This window comes from Haplochromis burtoni, unplaced genomic scaffold (genome assembly GCF_018398535.1).
Source record: "Haplochromis burtoni strain Fernald_Lab_line unplaced genomic scaffold, NCSU_Asbu1 Contig_309, whole genome shotgun sequence".
In the NCBI taxonomy this organism is placed as follows: Eukaryota; Metazoa; Chordata; class Actinopteri; order Cichliformes; family Cichlidae; genus Haplochromis; species Haplochromis burtoni.
In genome coordinates, this window is record NW_024582670.1 from 268,135 (window position 1) to 286,105 (window position 17,971).

At 39.3% G+C, this 17,971-nt stretch overlaps 1 protein-coding gene across 1 annotated transcript in view; it reads left to right on the plus strand.

Moving 5' to 3' along the window:
• Positions 1-17,971, plus strand: part of cubn (cubilin (intrinsic factor-cobalamin receptor)) — a 70,313-nt gene that overhangs the window by 24,842 nt on the left and 27,500 nt on the right. Inside the window, exons 25-40 of the mRNA XM_005941275.2 lie at positions 1,802-1,983; positions 3,051-3,207; positions 3,769-3,959; positions 5,712-5,871; positions 7,102-7,283; positions 7,913-8,081; positions 8,377-8,558; positions 9,461-9,614; positions 9,829-9,945; positions 10,061-10,174; positions 10,695-10,823; positions 10,965-11,097; positions 12,488-12,693; positions 13,123-13,304; positions 14,446-14,638; positions 15,705-15,902. Of these exons, the coding sequence (XP_005941337.1) occupies positions 1,802-1,983; positions 3,051-3,207; positions 3,769-3,959; positions 5,712-5,871; positions 7,102-7,283; positions 7,913-8,081; positions 8,377-8,558; positions 9,461-9,614; positions 9,829-9,945; positions 10,061-10,174; positions 10,695-10,823; positions 10,965-11,097; positions 12,488-12,693; positions 13,123-13,304; positions 14,446-14,638; positions 15,705-15,902 (2,649 nt within the window). The remainder of the gene's footprint in view (positions 1-1,801; positions 1,984-3,050; positions 3,208-3,768; positions 3,960-5,711; positions 5,872-7,101; positions 7,284-7,912; positions 8,082-8,376; positions 8,559-9,460; positions 9,615-9,828; positions 9,946-10,060; positions 10,175-10,694; positions 10,824-10,964; positions 11,098-12,487; positions 12,694-13,122; positions 13,305-14,445; positions 14,639-15,704; positions 15,903-17,971) is intronic.

A 17,971-nucleotide genomic window follows, 5' to 3' on the forward strand; every position in this document is an offset into this window, starting at 1 on the left:
CACGTGGAGTGCAACTGGCCGTGTGGCATAGCTGGCTCTGGCCTTGGGACTGTGTGTTTTTTATATGATTCATAAATGGGACACTGGACTGTTTTATCTTTTATCTCTTGATATATTTTTTTGTCAATAAATTATCTTTTAGAATTTTATTGACTGTCATCTTTTTGCTCACGACTGAGACGGTTGGTCAGACCTAGAGTCTTTCTTTGGGTGTGTTACAACTGGCGTTGTCGACAGGGTCTGGCTACCATAATCTGTAGTGGGCAAAAGCAAGATGACTGAAATCTACAGGAACTCCTTGCAAAGCAAATGTTGTCTGCAAATTACTTTTCCATTCACCTAGACTAATATCTGAATCCTTCCCTCTAAATTTAGTTGTGACCATATTAAACATAGGGATCATACCAAAGGGCCTAAACCCTGCACTAGAAACTGGTGCTTCTCTATTTGGGCCAGACTGTGATTCACTCTGATCAGTCATCTTGCTTTTCCCAAGTCCCAAGGCCAGAGCCAGCTATGCCACACGGCCAGTTGCACTCCACGTGTTGCCTTTAACAGGGTTAGAAGTTGTCCTTGGAGACCCACCACCCTGCAAGCATATAGCCAGTGGTCACTCCAGCCTCTGCAACTCTGCTGCCTTTAGGCTGTGGCATATAATAGGCCCTGGCCTGCACAGAGAGACAAAACGACACCTTCAGTATAAAATTCATAGCGCAAAACCCATCCATCCCAAACATATCTGATTTCATCACATTACATACCTGCACAGAGAGACAAAATGACACAGCAGTGTTTGTAGTGTGGGCTATAAGTAGACCAGTGTATCAGTGCAATCAAGTACACCTGCCTCTAATTAGTCCAACCCCATTCCAGCCATTGGCTCACCAAAAATGTGACACAAAACCACTCCCAACCCAGTGCAACTTCACACAATAATATGGAGCTGAATTAACACAGGCACATTAGTCTACCATGTTACATATAATATTGTAAAGGAAACAAAACATCAATCAAAAAATTGCTCTCTTTTTTATTTGGGCTACTTAAATTTATTTTGGGCTACCAAAAACTGAAGAGTCCCTGCCCGAAGGGCTACCAGGGACCTTGAAATTTTGAGAGCCCTGAGATATATTTATATTTTTAATTACTTTTGTTTCAGCAACATTAAATTTAAAAACTGTACTTTTGAGTTAAAATATATATTTATAATTTTAATAAATGACAAATTAAAAAGGCATGAACATTTTTTTTGTACGAAAAAATATCGAACCGTGACACCAAAGTATCGAACCGAACCGTGAATTTTGTGTATCGTTGCACCCCATATATATATATATGTGTGTGTGTCATTGTTGGAATGCTACTACACAAGTAACCCTGGCTGAAGGGGTTACATGAATAGGATGAGGGACCTATGGATTCTTCGATACCCAACATCCACAATGTCTCAAACTATATATAGGTTATATAGTTTTTTGTAAAGAGGACCTGAAACACTGAAAGGACCCTCTCCACAGTCCACCTGCTTATGAGGGAATTGTCTAGCTATACTTCCATCTTCTTATCTAAGGCGTAAGCCAGCTGACCAGTTGGTATGTTTCACAAGACTTTATTTCATACCTTTAATAATAACAAGAAATGTTTACCCTTTACTGTACAACAATTACAGCATGTAGAAAACAGTACTTTTTCATTTCAAGTTTGATTGTAACAGTAAAATGTAAAAAAATACATAAATAAAAATATGCTTTCTGTCTTTTTTTCCCTCATCTACATGTTTTATTTTATCCTTTATTCCAAGGCTGTGGAGGGACGTTGACAACTGCATCTGGAGCATTCTCCTCTCCTAACTACCCGCTACCCTACCACCCAAATGCTGAGTGCTACTGGAACATTAGGACCAACCAGGGCAACAAACTCCTGCTCTCTTTCTCTGATTTCCATCTGGAATCTAATGCTAACTGTTATTATGATTATGTGGCTGTGAGTATTCTACCTCTAAGTCATATGGTTGCATTGTTATGCAAGACTAAAGTATGAAAGTAATTGAACGTTTCATTTTGGGGCATATTCAAACATTTTCTAATGGATGTACATAACTGTAGATAAACATGGATGCGCAGCAGGCTTACTCAGCTTGGTGTTTGAAAACAACAACAAAATCATTACAAAGCTAGACTGAAGTAGGTTTTTTTCAGTTTAGGGTATAAAACAACTTGCTTGGAGGTGTCAGTGGGATCTAAAGGACTCGGAGAAAGCCAACACTCAGCCCAGAGGCTTTATCAGATTATGAAAAAAGATTGGAGAAAAAAGGAGAGAAAAAGGAGTCAAGGTTTAGTTCATTCTTGGTGTTTTTATTCTAATGAGTACTAGAAGCCAGTATAACTCTGCTAAGAGGGGACTGATGTGCTCTCTGTCATTGGTTTTCATTAATAACCTTGAAACAGAATTCAGGATAACCTGCAGCCTATTTGTAGTTTTATGGGGAAGCCCAACAAAGGGAGTACTGTAGTGACCCACTTTACCAGAGATAAATACATTCGTTTTTCAGCATAATGACAAGTCAGGAAGGGTCAAATTTTGGTGATATTCCCAAGTCTGAAGAAAGCTATCCTGGTAATGAAGTTTTAAAGCACATTTCAGAATCTAAAATAACTGCAAGAAGGAAGTCAACAGAATTTTCAAATCGATACCATAGGTGTAGCAACTTAAAATCTTGGATGAGTTTGAATCTCAATGAGATCAAGGTCAAAGGTTAGAGGTCAAGTTTTCTGGAAAGTGATACTATGAGTGTATCTACTAGGAGGCAGAGGGGTAGCACTGGTGGCTGCCAGTATTTTAGGTTGGTGTAATTATGACAAAGTAGTGCATATTTTGTTAGATTTTGTTTACTTTTTTTTCATACACAAATGTAAACAAGTTTTTACTCCCTGTGTTGAAAATAACACACCATAATTACCGCTTTCAAAAATTTCAATTATTGAAATTGTTTTTCTTTAGTTCATTTTACTTCTTCATTTCATTTTGTTTCTGTTATCTGTATCTGTTAGGTACATGATGGCAACAGCAGCAGTGCTCCACAACTGGCCAAGCTGTGTGGCAGTGACCTGCCGAGTACCATCAACTCTTCCAGCAATGAGCTCTACGTCAAACTCCGCACAGACAGCAGCGTCAACGCAGGAGGCTTCCTTGCCTCCTACACTTCTCGTAAGAAAACATATTTTGTTTCTTTACAATATCTATGTTTGTGAATTTAAATAATTACGAAGATTTGGAGCAATTCTGATAATTTATGAGATATTACCAGAGATGGCCAAAATTGTATTTAAATGAGTGCTTTTAGCGTTAATCTCGTTAAAATGATGTTAACGCCATAACCGCATTAACACGGCATCAGCTTGTTTACGCGTTAGTGCCATGTAGCCCAGGGCGATCCACGCTAACTCGCTAACGGAGATTTACTGCGTTAATGCGGTTATGGCTTTAACGTCATTTTATTTAGATTAACACTGACAGCACTAATTTAAATAATAGAAGTGTTGGATAAAAACATCAGGCCACAAGGTCAGATAAAATTAGTCATCATCAGTGATAACTAAAATACTTGAGTTTGCTATATATGCTATTACATAACTTTCTTGTTCTTGTAAAGATGGCTAACAAATGATAATGATGATCCTGCACATATTCTTTTTAATAATTTCCATTTATCGGAGTAGGAATACCATATGTGATCTTCTTATTGTGTTCAATATTTCTTTATTTCAGAATGCAATAGTATTTTGATCTCTGGCAAACACAGAGGAGTGATCGAGTCACTGAACTTTCCCAACAACTATCCGGACAACAGCCAGTGTAGCTGGACAATCCAAGGCAGCGGTGGAAATACCGTCAACTACACCTTTACAGCCTTCCAGCTGGAGGCCACCTCTGCTGCTTGTACATTCGATTACATTAAGGTAACACATCCACATCTCTCAACATTATAAAAGAAAATAAATAAAAGAAAGAATGACTCGAAACTCTCACCAGGCATGTTTGTAAATAAACAAAATTTGATTTTGTGCATCTTTTCAATCCAATTTGTTTACAAAAATTTAAATACTTGTATATACAACTGACCCCTTTGTTTTTTTATTATGTGACATTAACTAAAGATAACAGTTACTAAAATTTGCAACTATCCCAATAAAATAAACATCTATAAATTGGCTGCTGAAATAAGTTTCAACATTTTGTGAGTTAATGATTTGCTTTAAATGACTGCTACTTTAACATTATCTGTTTTTCCCTCCTTCAATGATAAAACATCCTCATTATGCAACTTCTGGCAGACCCACAAAAAGTTATAAGAACTTAAGCTGCATGGTTCATGAGTTTAAGGAGAGCAGCAGGATAACAACCAGAAAACGTTTTTAAATGTTACCTGTCAGAGATGCTCAAGGAAATCTGAGCTGTAATGACTTCAATGGCAGATGCTATTTCGCACATGTAAAAACATGTCACAGTATGACTGAGGAAATCTGTGATGTTAAGGAGAAAATTCTCTCTACACCTCTTTATCTGCTAACTCCTTAAATCGTTGTCACCTGTGAAGTGCCCATTGAACACTGAGTCGTCTGAGCAAAACTCAAAATAATGAACCAGCTAGTGGAGGAAATGTCAGCGGGAAACATCATTGAATTATTCTCACCTGCTTGGACATCACCTGCGACCCTCATCTCAAAAGTAGGAAGCCCTGTTTCTGTGTTAATTACATAAAGCAGTGTGTGGTCATGTAGACAGATGCTCACCCTTTGACCACCATTTAGGAAATGCTAGACTCCCTGGCTGCCTTGAGTCTTCTCCACTATTGACATGGACAATAGATACTGGCAGTGCCAGATTGAGGAGAATCGATGAGATAAGACTGTTTTTAACCTTTCGTGCAGGATTATATCAAATCAAGGTCATAGCCTTCGGTCTATGCACCAGCAACCTTCCAGTAACTAATGGAAATAACCTATTATCTGGATGACATAATCATCTATTCATCATCATGGGAACAGTACCATGAGGGCATCCCCACACTATTCCAAAAGCTCCAGGAGGCCAAGCTGACTGTCAATATGAAAAACTCCAACCTTTTCAGAACATATTTCAGATTCCTTGGTCACATCGTGTCATTTCCAATTAACATCAAAGGAGATCAAAGGTTTCCTTGCATGGCTGGCTCATACTACCAGATTGTTCCCAATTTTTCACAACTGTCTGAACCACTGAATGAATTGCAACGCAAAGGATGTATGTCAGACTTCTTTTCAAGACCTGTCTGGTCTCCCCATTCATCCGGGGTCATCACCGATGCCAGTGATGTAGGCCTGGGAGCGTGAGTTTGGAAAAGAGGAAGTACTGGGGAATTGCAGTGATATTGTGAATAGAGTAGGCAGAACTTAAGAATTCTGCCACTGAGAAGTGTTTGGCTCTGGTATGGCCTAGAAAGGCGGCGATGCCAAGTGGAAGGGGAATGCTTTACTGTGGTCACAGACCACTGCGCTATACACTAGAATGGCCAAACAATTTTTAAACATAATTAATTATGTATGCTGTGCAATCATTCCACACTGGAAAAAGAACAGTTCAAAGAAATCGTAGCAAGCCCCAAATTAGCATGGCATTCCTGCCCATTTTCAGTGCATACTTTCTGCTTTCTCTGTATATCCTTGCCCTAGCTCTATGATGGGCCTAACCAAGAAGCGCCTCTGATTGGCACATTCTGTGGATACACTCCTCCCCCGGCCGGCAGCACTACAAGCTCAGCCCTCAACATTGTGTTCAGAACTGATTCAACTATTTCGACATCAGGCTTCCAGATGATGTGGTACCAAAATGGTAAGAGGGAAATATATTTGATTGTTACAGACCAGATCAAGAGAACCATTACAAACATACTGTGTACTATAGTATTTAAAATAGTTTTTAAAACATTTATATAAATAAATGAAATTGAATTTTTGTATTTTTAAATACGTGCTACTAACTTAGCACAGAGGTCTAATCTCTCTAGCGTGCTCTGGATCTGCTCTGGGGTCTCCTCCTAGGTCAACACACCTCACCTTGAAGCCATCAAGAAGGCATTCTGGTGTGTTGGCCAAACCACCACATGTGGAGGAGTTTTCACTCTTCACTGAGTCCTTCCCGATCAAACTTATCACCTTATCAATAAGGAAGATCTCTGACATCCTCATTTCATCTATCAGTTTTCACAATTTTATTTTTTCCTTCACTATCCAGAGATCATGGCCGCAAGTGAGAGCAGGAATGTCAACCAGTAAATCAACCACTCTGCACACTCTCTAGCACAACTGACCATTGTAACTAAACGCTGACTAATAATAGAAGTACTGCATCTCATATACCGAGGTGCATCCACACACTGAGGCTACGTCCACACTAGCCCAGGTAGATTTGAAAACGGCGTCTGAAAACGCTTCGCGTCCACACTATCGTTTTCAGTTGTTTTCACAGAGATGTGCGTCCACATTGAAACAGCCGAAAACGCTTACGTTCCAGTACTGCGCATGCATGAAACGCAAGACGATTCGACCTGCTTCATTTCTGTGTGCCGCTTATTTACTTTCCGGCTCTTTGAAACGTGGCGGCAAAATGTCGAGGAAAAGCATCGAGTTTTTTAAATGGACTAACAATGAGTTGAGTTGTTGCTGTGAGTAACACAAAAGTACAAAGTTGCAAAAGCGAGTGAGAATTAAAGAATTTGAGGACTACATCTCCTTCGTCTCTTCAGATTGTCACACATATAGAGAGAAGGTGTGACTTTTGCAGGTAGTGGAGGTAGTTTTTTCTTTGACGGTATACTATAAAGGCAGTTTTAAGTTTATACTACACTTGTCAGCTGGCTGTTGGTTTTTATCTCTGGTTTTGATAAGAGTTAATGCGTGCTTTATTGCATCTTTTCTCATGCTTTCTCTTCACCTTCCTTTCTTCTGCTGACAAAAGTGCTGTGAAAATCTCTTTATTAAAAATGTTGTTTAGTCTAAATAATTACTGAAACAAAATAATACTAATTTGATGCATGATTTAGTGATTTCTTTGTCCCTGCAGGTTGTGGTGGGGATCTCTCTGGTCCCAGTGGCTCCTTCAGCAGCCCAGGCTACCCTAACAGATATCCAGATAACAGAGAATGTATATGGTATATCACCACATCAGCTGGCAGCAGTATAACTATCACCATCCATGAATTTGATGTTGAGTACCACCAAGACTGCAACTATGATGTGCTGGAGGTAAGACACAGACGTTGGCTTAGTAGTAGTCAGTTCATAAACATACCAAAAGCTGAATTCATGACAAAACTCATATAATTTTCATTCAGTTCAGTTGAATTAAATATCAGTTCTGTTAAAATTGAGTTTTACTTATGTAGCACTGAATGACAAAAACCCCACAAAAACAGTGGCCGACAGCACTGTACACAGCAGTAGACTGATGCGTAATAAGCAAGCGAATAATGCAGAAAACAGAGATTTGAGACGGGAAACTGTTCTCTCAGTTCACTGGGAGAGAGAGAGAGAGAGCTGTGCAGGAAGTGCGATTTTATCGTAGTGGAAGCAAAACAGCCAAAGTCAGAGGAAATTCATGACGATGTTGTTCAACCGTGAAGCGTAGTTTTGATCTTCTTTTGCTGCTGGTTCAGTGAATTTTGGTCAGAGAGTGATTAATATTTGAGATTTGATGATTGATGATGATTATTGGGGGGGGTCATAAGCCCCCTAACCCCCCTGGAAATTACGCCCCTGACTGAAACTATTGTGATTGGTTGGGGTTCATGGCAGAAGGCAATAAATTGACCTGATTGTTGACTTGATTTCTTTTTCATTTGATTATTTATTGAATTGATGTCATTTCTCCTCAGGTTTATGGAGGGCCAGACTTGTCATCCCCACAGCTGGCTAAGCTATGCACCACTACATCCACCCCAATGCATGTCTCCAGCACTGGCAACCTTCTCACTGTGCGCTTCAAATCTGATGCCTATGTCAGTGGTCGAGGATTCAATGCAAGCTGGACTGAAGTCCAGGGAGGTGGGTAGGCATCATTAAATACAGCTTTTACAGCTCTGCATGCTTCTTCTGGATGCAGCATCAGAGCTTTGGATTTTGCAGTTTGATTATAGACTTTGTAGCTGGGTGCAATATTTTACAGAAATGTAGCTGTTGTAGTCTCAACTGGATTGAAGTTGTTACTACTGAAATAGTTTTTGACTGCTGACAATTCACCACCTGTTATCTTTCTGCCATTTTAAATTACAAAGCCTTAAGAGTTTATGTATATATACAGTACTCTGTAGGTTTTAATAAACTCTCTTTCTTCTTGCAGGCTGTGGAGGCCCAGTCACAGCACCTTCAGGGGAAATCCATTCTCCTTTGTATCCCAACAGCTATCCAAACAATGTGGATTGTTCCTGGGTCATCAGCGTGGATCCCAACCACCGTGTCTTTCTGAACTTTACAGACCTGGACATTGAATATCACAGCAGCTGTAACTTTGACTATGTGGCTGTAAGTGACTGAATAGCAACTGGTTGGTGCAATATTAAAGCAGCTGTCTTTGGTTGTTGCTGTGTGCTGTATCTAAGGCTGACAAGGCAAAGACAGGCAAAAGCACTAGCACTGCTTGAAAAGCCAGCAAACTAAGAAAGTCCACAGTGAACTTTTCATTCTTGTGCCTGATTTATTAATCTCTACACTTCCATTCAGTGTGACTCAAGACAATTAGGCTCTTTCTGAATGTTTTTAATGTAACTTTTATTTTTTATTTTATTTGATGCAAACCATTATAGAATAACAAATTATAAAATCACATGTAACATGCATACATGTAAGACCAAAAAAAACAAGTCCGAGTTAACAAGTACAGTAATACAAAGTCCAGCTTATCAATAGCAAATTGCACTCCTTAGTTAGCTCTGAGGGAGGGAGACAAGAGATATGTATAAAAAAAATCCCCACTCCCCTGTGGGGTGGTCTTTTTATCGCTTAAGATTAAATTCCACTTCCACCAGCAGTTTTTTCTACACTGTTTCTAAGTGCTTCCTATCTAACATTTATGCACATTCATACTCTGATGGATGCATCAGAGAGCAGCATGGGATTAGTATCTTGCCCAAGGATATTTAGTACGTAGACTGGGGCTGAAACACCAAGCGTCCAGTTAGTAGGTGACCTGCTCTACCACCTGAGCTACAGCCACCTTTTTTGTAATGAGATATGTGCATTTTGCATCATGGCGTAGTTTGACTAAGCTGTCACGTAAGAACTAATGTGCACCCCAGTCAATATGAAGGTGTTTTCTGTGCTCAAAATTTATAAAAATAGATGCATGAAAAGTGATTTGTTTGTTCATTTATTATGTGCCAACACAACCACAGTTTTACTGAAAACATATGCTTGTCCATTGGTAGATCCATGATGGTCCAACCTCATCTTCTCCTCTGCTTGGTCGTGTGTGTGGTTCCAGTGTTCCTCCCTTCACTTCCACCCAGAACACAATTTATGTTCGCTTTAGGTCAGACTCCAGTGGCAACCACCGTGGGTTCAGCGCTCGCTTCTCTGAGGGTCAGTCTTCTTTAACCTCTTTGCACTTGAACACTGATATAATTTGTCTGCTGTAGTGGGATTGTCCACTCATGCCTCTGTCCCTGCTACATCAGAGAAGACTGCTTCAGTTTTCAGTTCAGTTTTCCTCCTTTTTAGCTGCAAACAGCTTGATCTCCATGTTCTGGTTGCCAAAGCCAGAGTGCAGGTGACAATGTACTTTTGTTTTCAACAGCTTGTGGTGCAACGATTGTAACAGATGATAATGGTGGGGCCATTGCATCACCAAGGTATCCAGCACAATACCCACCTAATCAGAACTGTAGTTGGATCATTAGAGCACAGGAACCATGTGAGTTGCTTTAGTTAAAGAGGACTAGAAAATGTCATTCTTTTATATATTTCATATAGAAAAACTTGAGATGCAAACTGTTCCAATAACCACTGACTTGTCTTTTTGTGCCCAGTAAACCACGTCACCCTTTCATTCACTGACTTTGACTTAGAGATGATCTTTGCCAATTGTTCTCACGATTTCTTGGAGATCTTGGACGGAGACAATTACGATTCACCTACTATAGGTAAATATTCACTATATGTGTCTTTGCTTGTCTGTTTTTGGTAAGAGTTAGGTTTAGAAGGGTGGTGCTTGCCTAAGCCTAACCTTTCTAATCATAAGAGAAGAGATGTGCTGAATCCTGAAAACAATATCCTATTGAGTATCAGACCACAGCGCCTTTTTATCAGCCCAGTTTCCACATAAGGTTGGTGTCGTTCTGTGACAATGCCTTATACACCTGGTTTGGATATTCTTGTAATGTAATATGTTGCATTTAATTTCACTGGCTCAAATGCAATCTTTATTTCATTTCAACAATGAATGGCATTCTACCAGGAGCAGTGCAAATTAGCAGTAGAAAAATGAGCAGACCCAATAAGGGAGCGAATAGTCTACCAACCAAAATAAGCACAGGTTTTATGGATGTGTTCTCTCTGGAAAAATTATGACAATTCAGATCAATGATAGCCAAGTGAAAAAGAATTAACATTTTTGAAATTAACTTTATGTTAAAATTACAACTTAATGTTGTCTTTTGTTAGGGCGCTACTGTGGATCTGAAATACCTCACCCAGTGACATCCTTCAGCAACTCTTTGGTAGTCAAATTCATCTCTGACCAGTCCTACTCCAGAAAGGGTTTCAGAGCTACCTACTCGGGCTCCACTTCTAGTAAGTCATACTGGGTCACACTGCTTATATCCACACACAATAAGAAATGATCAAAACCAATTAAAAATCACGTTACTATCATGCATACACACTCTTACGGACAAGATATCCAGGTTTTTTCTTTTTATTTCCTTTACTCAGGTTGTGGAGGAGATCTTGTGATGGAGACTGGTGCATTTAACAGTCCCAACTATCCAGATGCTTATCCACCTAATGTGGAATGTGTGTGGACCATCCGCAGTTCACCAGGAAACCGCATCCAGCTCTCGTTTATGTTAGTCAATTTAAGCATGATTTTTTGACTTTGGAAGAATCTATCAGAGTTAGCTTGTAAATAAGTTCCTATCAGCAGTATTCGATAGACAGGCATTACTAGTTGACTGGCTATCCGTGGGAGTGGCTTTAGGGGGTCATCTACTAATCAGAGGGTTGGTGGTTCAGTCTCTGGCTTCTCTAGTCTGCATGAGTAAGGAGGAATACCAAGTTGCTCTCTGATGTGTTAATGAGTATAAATGTGTGTGAATGTAAGACAGGAAGCACTTATGCCTGATTTATACTTCTGGCTTACAGACTTATGGTTATGTTGTAAGTTACAACATAGTTCTTCAGCTGAATCATAATAGAGTCATTAGGTATAGAAAAAGGTGCTTGTATGAATGGATGAATGTTGTATAAGATCTTCCAGTAGAGTAGAAAAGCAATGTATAAAGACCTTATCATATACCATGAAAGGTTTGACTATAACATTTTAGATAGTAGTTAGAACATATTTATTTAAGAACCACCTGAAGCACAAATTAGTGTCTCAAAAATTAACACACCCAACCATTTATGTCCTAACAAAAATAATAAGAATAACTAAAGGCTTTACAAGTGTGTCTCTCTGAAAACACTTAAGATAAATGAGGAAGTTAGAAGAATCAGTATCTTATGGGGTTAAACTTGCCTGTTAGAAAAAGCTTAACTGTGTGAGGTCCTGAGGATTGAGACTCAGGTGGAGAGCTGATTAAGTAATACAATCTGTTACAAACTATTACAAAATACCTTTATTAATATAAATAGCTCTAATGTATAAATATCCTGATATATTACACAAAAATATAAAAGAAATCTGAAATTGAGGTGCCCTTCTTATCATACTGACAGTTATGTTCTCTGAGAGGATGTGCAGATAAGGGTGTACAACAAAATGCAGTGTATCCTTTAAGATAGGGAAATTGTAAAGAGCCATTCTCTGTGTGGATTTTCTGTGGTGCATTTGGGTAATCTCGGTCTCTCACTCTGATGGGCCAGCACATTATGGAGTGGGTGGGAGGTATTGTCCAGCAATGTCCTTATATTAGACAACATCTGGCTATCTGTAACCACCTTCAGAGAATGCATCTCCATTTCCACAATGCTGGCCTTAAGGATGGTGATGTTATATGTGTGATTCAGCAGAGTAATTTAAACGTCCCACTGTGCTAAAATAGCCTTAGAAACAAATGACAACTGATACACTCTGCTACTTAAACAAATAGCACTACACCTCTTCTTAGGTGTCTGTTACATGAACTAAAGTTAGATAATTCACTCTTGTACCACTGTTAATTTATGACTTTTCTATACACACAGGAACCTATATTAGTAAATATGACAAACAATCGCATTGTGTTTTGTTTTAGTACATTTCAGCTCCAAGGAGACTCTGATTGTCAAAATGACTACCTGGAAATCAGAGAAGGCAATGCCACTGGGCCTCTAGTCGATCGCTTCTGTGGAAACTCGCTTCCTTCCAACTACACCTCTGTCATTGCTCATATCATGTGGGTCAAGTTCGTCTCAGACGCTTCAGTTAGTGGAGCAGGATTCAGAGCCACCTTCTCACATTGTGAGTGTCTGTGTATGAGAGAATTAACCAGCCATCTTCTATATCATCATTTTTCTCAGGTTCTCAGATTTTTCTCCTGAGGTCAGTACTAGGGATGGATAAGGGTATTACTGGTCTGTGATCCTAAATATGTTTGTCACCAAAAGAATAAAACCAGCATATTATTTTTAATAAGATATTTGAGATTATGCTTTTTATACCTCGAGTTTTACTGAAGAGACTGTGTAGAGATGGAACGTTACATATACAGTTTCAACCTTCTTTACATGTGGGTTGTAGTCATTACCTCATTGTAGGTAAGGTGTGTTGTGAATCAAAGAAAGTCAGTGTCAGTTCAACCAGCTGTTTACACTGAGTTATGTTCTGTGTAACCAATAAAAAAAGGATATAATGAGAAATGTTTCTTTTTTCTGTGTCACTGCTCCACAGTGTATGGTGTTGATGTGACTGGGGAATCTGGTCAGATAGCATCCCCACTGTATCCCAGGACATACCCCAATAACGCTGACTACCACTGGACTGTAACTGTAGATGGAGACAGCTACATCCAAATCCGCTTCTTGGACATGGACATCGAGGATCTTTATGACTGCTACTATGACCACCTGAAAGTAAGATTGTGAATGCTCAGAGACTGCAATCTGCAAACAATATCAGTCACATCTTTATAATATTGTACATACTTTTATTAACTTATGGCTCAATAACAACTCAGAGAGTTGTGTGTGTGTGTGTGTGTGTGTGAGATCTATACCTCACATGTTGTTATAGTGCAGCAGCTGAAGTTGTGTAGGCACCACAATAGTCATGTGTTAAAGCACACCTGATGAGATAATGGACAACCATGTGTGTTCTATCGAAGGTCTGTGCCCATGTTCATGGTCCTGAAATTATAACACTTTATTTGATTTAATATTTATTTATTTAATGTTTTTAAACTTTATTAAAGTAAATGCTTTAATCAGAGTAAAAACCACACAAACTAAGTTTTCAGGATAGATCCACTGACTTCCCTTCTTTGAACCCCGTTGTGCAGGACATAAAATTCCTGCAGCAGAAGAACCTGACACCAAAACTCGCATTGAGTTGCAAACAATTTCGCTTTTAGAATTAGGTTGCTGCGTAATTTATACATTTTTATCAAATCTGCATCTGACATTCCAAATGAACTGACACGCGTGGATTAATCAGTTTGCGCTTAATTTAAGTATTGTCCTCCTTACACTAGTTAGTATTTTGTCAGGATGGAGATGTTTAGTAAATAGTACAAAAAACCCCCAACCAAAGATAATATAGATATTTTCTTTTGTATGTCCTGTTGCAATCTCCTGACCCCAATTTTGAAAGACAAAATCTAATTCTGTGTGATCTACAGATCAATGAATGGAATGGTTTTTATATTTGCTGTGACACTCAGTAGTGTGCAACATCTACAAAAGAGACAGAGCAAAGCTATTGTAAACCATTGTGGACTAGGATGGTTGCTCAAAAGGCTGTCTGTTTATGGCTTTGCCTAATGGCTTCTGAGACACGGAGGGTCCAGAGAGTGTTTTTTTGCGCCAATTTATTTACCGCGGCTGCAGCACACAAGCCGCCAGCTGCACATGCAACACACCACAATACCAAACAATCCCGCTTCCCCGTGTTTTTAACATGGCGAGCGTGATTGTGGATGCCGTGCAGGTGAGTCCCCACGGCACCACCGACCACGCCTCACCACAGCTTCTATTCTCAATCCTTGTGTCTCTGCAGATATTTGATGGTCCCAGTATTCATTACTACCCTATTGGGACATTCTGTGGTTTGAATCTGCCCCCTCCTGTAAGAAGTTTGGGAAGCACTGTCACTGTGCAGTTCAAGTCAGATGCAGTGTTGGGAGGAAAAGGTTTCCTTTTGGAATGGACTGCTATTCAGAACTCTGGACCACCACCCACTATCACACCAGGTGAGAAACAATAGTTTCTCAGCAGCCCTGTTACATAAACCCATGCATGACCCATATGCAGACTTATAACTGGGAGGAAACAAAAACCTAACCTTTACTGTGGCTGATGTAGAATATCTGAGAATACTGCAGGGAAACACACAAGACAAACAAATTAAATAGAGAGAATGCCAATGGCATTTTTTATTTATATAGCATTTTTTAGTTATTTATTTATTTGTGCTTAATTATTTGCGCTTATTTATTGAACTTAAAGGCAATGTAATGACTTGTCTGTGAAGGTTCTCAGTCATCCAGGTCATCCTAGTCTAAGGAGCTTGGAAAGAAAAGCATCTGGATTTAAGTTGTTTGAAGATCCGAGAAGCTTCTTCTAGGGTCATATGGTGGAGAGTGCCAGATTTAAGCCCTGTGGGAGTGTCCCCTCAAGAGGGACAATGGACCCCCTAATGATCCTCTACCTAATCACACCAGCCAAGGTGTGAAGATTGTGTAGGGCACAATCAGCCAAGGTTTCAGGTGAGCTCATTGTGAAACCTCACCGCACCCTATCATGTGATTTCCTGAGGTGAAATGGCCCAGGGTGTGAGTGGGCATTAAGGCGTCTGGAAGGGATCTCAAAACTAGACTATAGATCCCTTCCCAGATGCTTTAATGTTATTTTCGACAAGTTTGCTTTTTTCCTGTGGGACACTCCCACAGAGCTTAAATCTGGGACCCTCCACCATTTGACCTTAGAACTGAAGAAGCTTCTCAGATGAGAGGTGAAACATCTTCAAGCAACTTAAAGAAGTCCAGATGCTTTTCTTTCCAAATGTAGTGACTTCAGTATTGGGTAAGATGTTCACATTTCTGTGTACATGTAAGGACCCAGACTGCTGCTATCAGACTCTTAGTCAGTTGAGGAAATGTATTTTCTTTAGTGATAGAAAGAAATCCTGGTGACCTTATTAATATGATTTTCAAAACTGAAGTCACTGTCCAAAATCATACCCAGGTCTCTGACTTACTGTGTTTCCGAAATGTTAAATACAGCCTTCATCTTGTTGTTTTTCTGTATGTGTGCCAGGTGCATGCGGTGGAATGCTAATGACAGGAGAGACTCCTGGCTTCCTCTATTCTCCTGGCTGGCCAGAAAACTACCCTCCTAATCAGGAGTGTACCTGGTTGATACGTTCTCCAGACTCAACTGTAGAGCTTACTATCTTGTCTTTAGACATAGAGGACAGCCATACCTGCTACTTTGATAGCGTTGTTGTCAGAGATGGTAAGTAATTAAAGCCAACATTAAGGAATAATAGTGCTGATGGATTTTTAAGGTCATTCAATTTCAACTGATGAAATGACCATTTGTGTTTTCCCTGCTTTTAAAGATATTAAAAACAGTTTTCTTTGAAATTCAATGTGACATTCCCCCACCCCAAACATGACATAATCTAACAGAGGTGGGACCAAGTCATTGTTTTGCAAGTCTCAAGTAAGTCTCAAGTCTTTATCCTCAAGTCTCAAGTCAAGTCTCAAGTAATGTCAGGCAAGTCAGAGTCGAGTCTCAAGTCACTGGTGTAAAAGTCCGAGTCAAGTCACAAGTCTGAAATTTGAATTTCAAGTCCTTTCGAGTCTTTAAAAAAAAAAACGAAAAAAAATGTTGCAGTTATGCTAAATGTAAATATTAGACCATGTAATTTTAAAATCTGTGTTTTTCTCAACACATGACAAAATAGTGAACTTAGAAAATATACACAAATTGTGAAATTGCACCTCTTTAAAATGCAGCTCAATTAAACCTAGCTCCAAGAATAATTTTCACCGACAGTTCTGAGATAAGCTGCATGTTATTCTTGGATGCGGTTGTAGGACCGGCTTTAAAATCGCATGACAAAAATATCATACACATTAAAAAAAACTGCATCACCAACGTAGCCTGGACAACATTTGCTAGTTAGATGAAGTCAGCTATCTCATGTAGCATATTTATATGCATATTTATAATCATACGGTTCTTGGAGTGAGTGCACACACTCATGAAGTTTAGTAACTTCAGGTCACTGCAACAAGCCCAGGTACAGTTTACCGACGGATGGGTGCAGGACCTTGAAATGCACCGTGTAGAAGAAAGACCATCGTACGTATCATAAGTTTACCAGTCTCACAAATCGTCGTCATAAATACACATTCGTTAACCGTTTATTAATAGGACCTTTGAGCTCAACGGTAATTAATTAGTAGTGGAAATAATTTCTGGTAGCTTACAGAAATGTAGCAGTGACAATAATACTGTATGCTGTAATCGTACTGGGCAATTAGTGATACAAAAAACTGTTTTATCCTGTGAATAAAAGTATATGTTTTTGTCAATGTACCATAATAACAGAAGCGAAACGCAATATTGTGTCAGGACAATTCACTATTTATGCACAATAAACAAAGGAGCATAGCGCGACAATTTCTGTTCAGCGCCAGACTTGCTTGTAACCTATATCACCAATTATGTTATGAAAATGACGTATTAACTACTAAAAAACACTGACCTTCGTGTAAATGCTTGGAGCAGACTAACCTGTGAGCTGGAGTGTTCTGGGACGTTATATTTGGTCTTTGAATGGCTGCAATCCAGGCCATCCGTCGCTCTTTGTTACTTCGGAAACATGGCTCGAACAATTTCTCTTCAACGACGTAATCCGATAACAACCGATCTCTTTACCCGTCGGCTTCCCGTGGCTGTCATGCGACCGGCTATTGCAGTTAATAATACAACAGCTTCTTGACATTTTTGTGTTTCTTTTTATCGCTGTGTACTGATTTCAATTGAAAGCCTGCGTGCGCTAGTACCGCTTGCCACGAGTTCCCAGAATCCTTTGCGGTTCTACCCGTGAATGACGTCACATTTTCAATCTCTATATAATATGCATGTTAAATTTTATATTTGGGGTAAAATATCAAGTCTTTTCAAGTAAACCGGTTCAAGTCCAATTCAAGTCCCAAGTCATTGGTGTAAAAGTCCAAGTCAAGTCACAAGTCTTAGAACATTTTTTCAAGTCAAGTCTAAAGTCATAAAATTAATGACTCGAGTCCACACCTCTGTAATCTAACACCATCAAGTTGACTCTTATAGAAAGATTTGGTGTCTGATAGTAACATATCCAGAACTTGTGATGGCACCTGCCCTTCTTTCCCAAAATGAATTGTTGAAAAATTCCTGTTCTTGTTTAGAGGCAGACCACAGCCTCAGACTTAATATTCTAGTAAGAGCAAAACTGACATGTTTTGTTTTGAGCTTAAATTCCACAACGTGTCTTATGCTTTAGGCTAAATTATGTGTAAATGACTTAAAGTGTT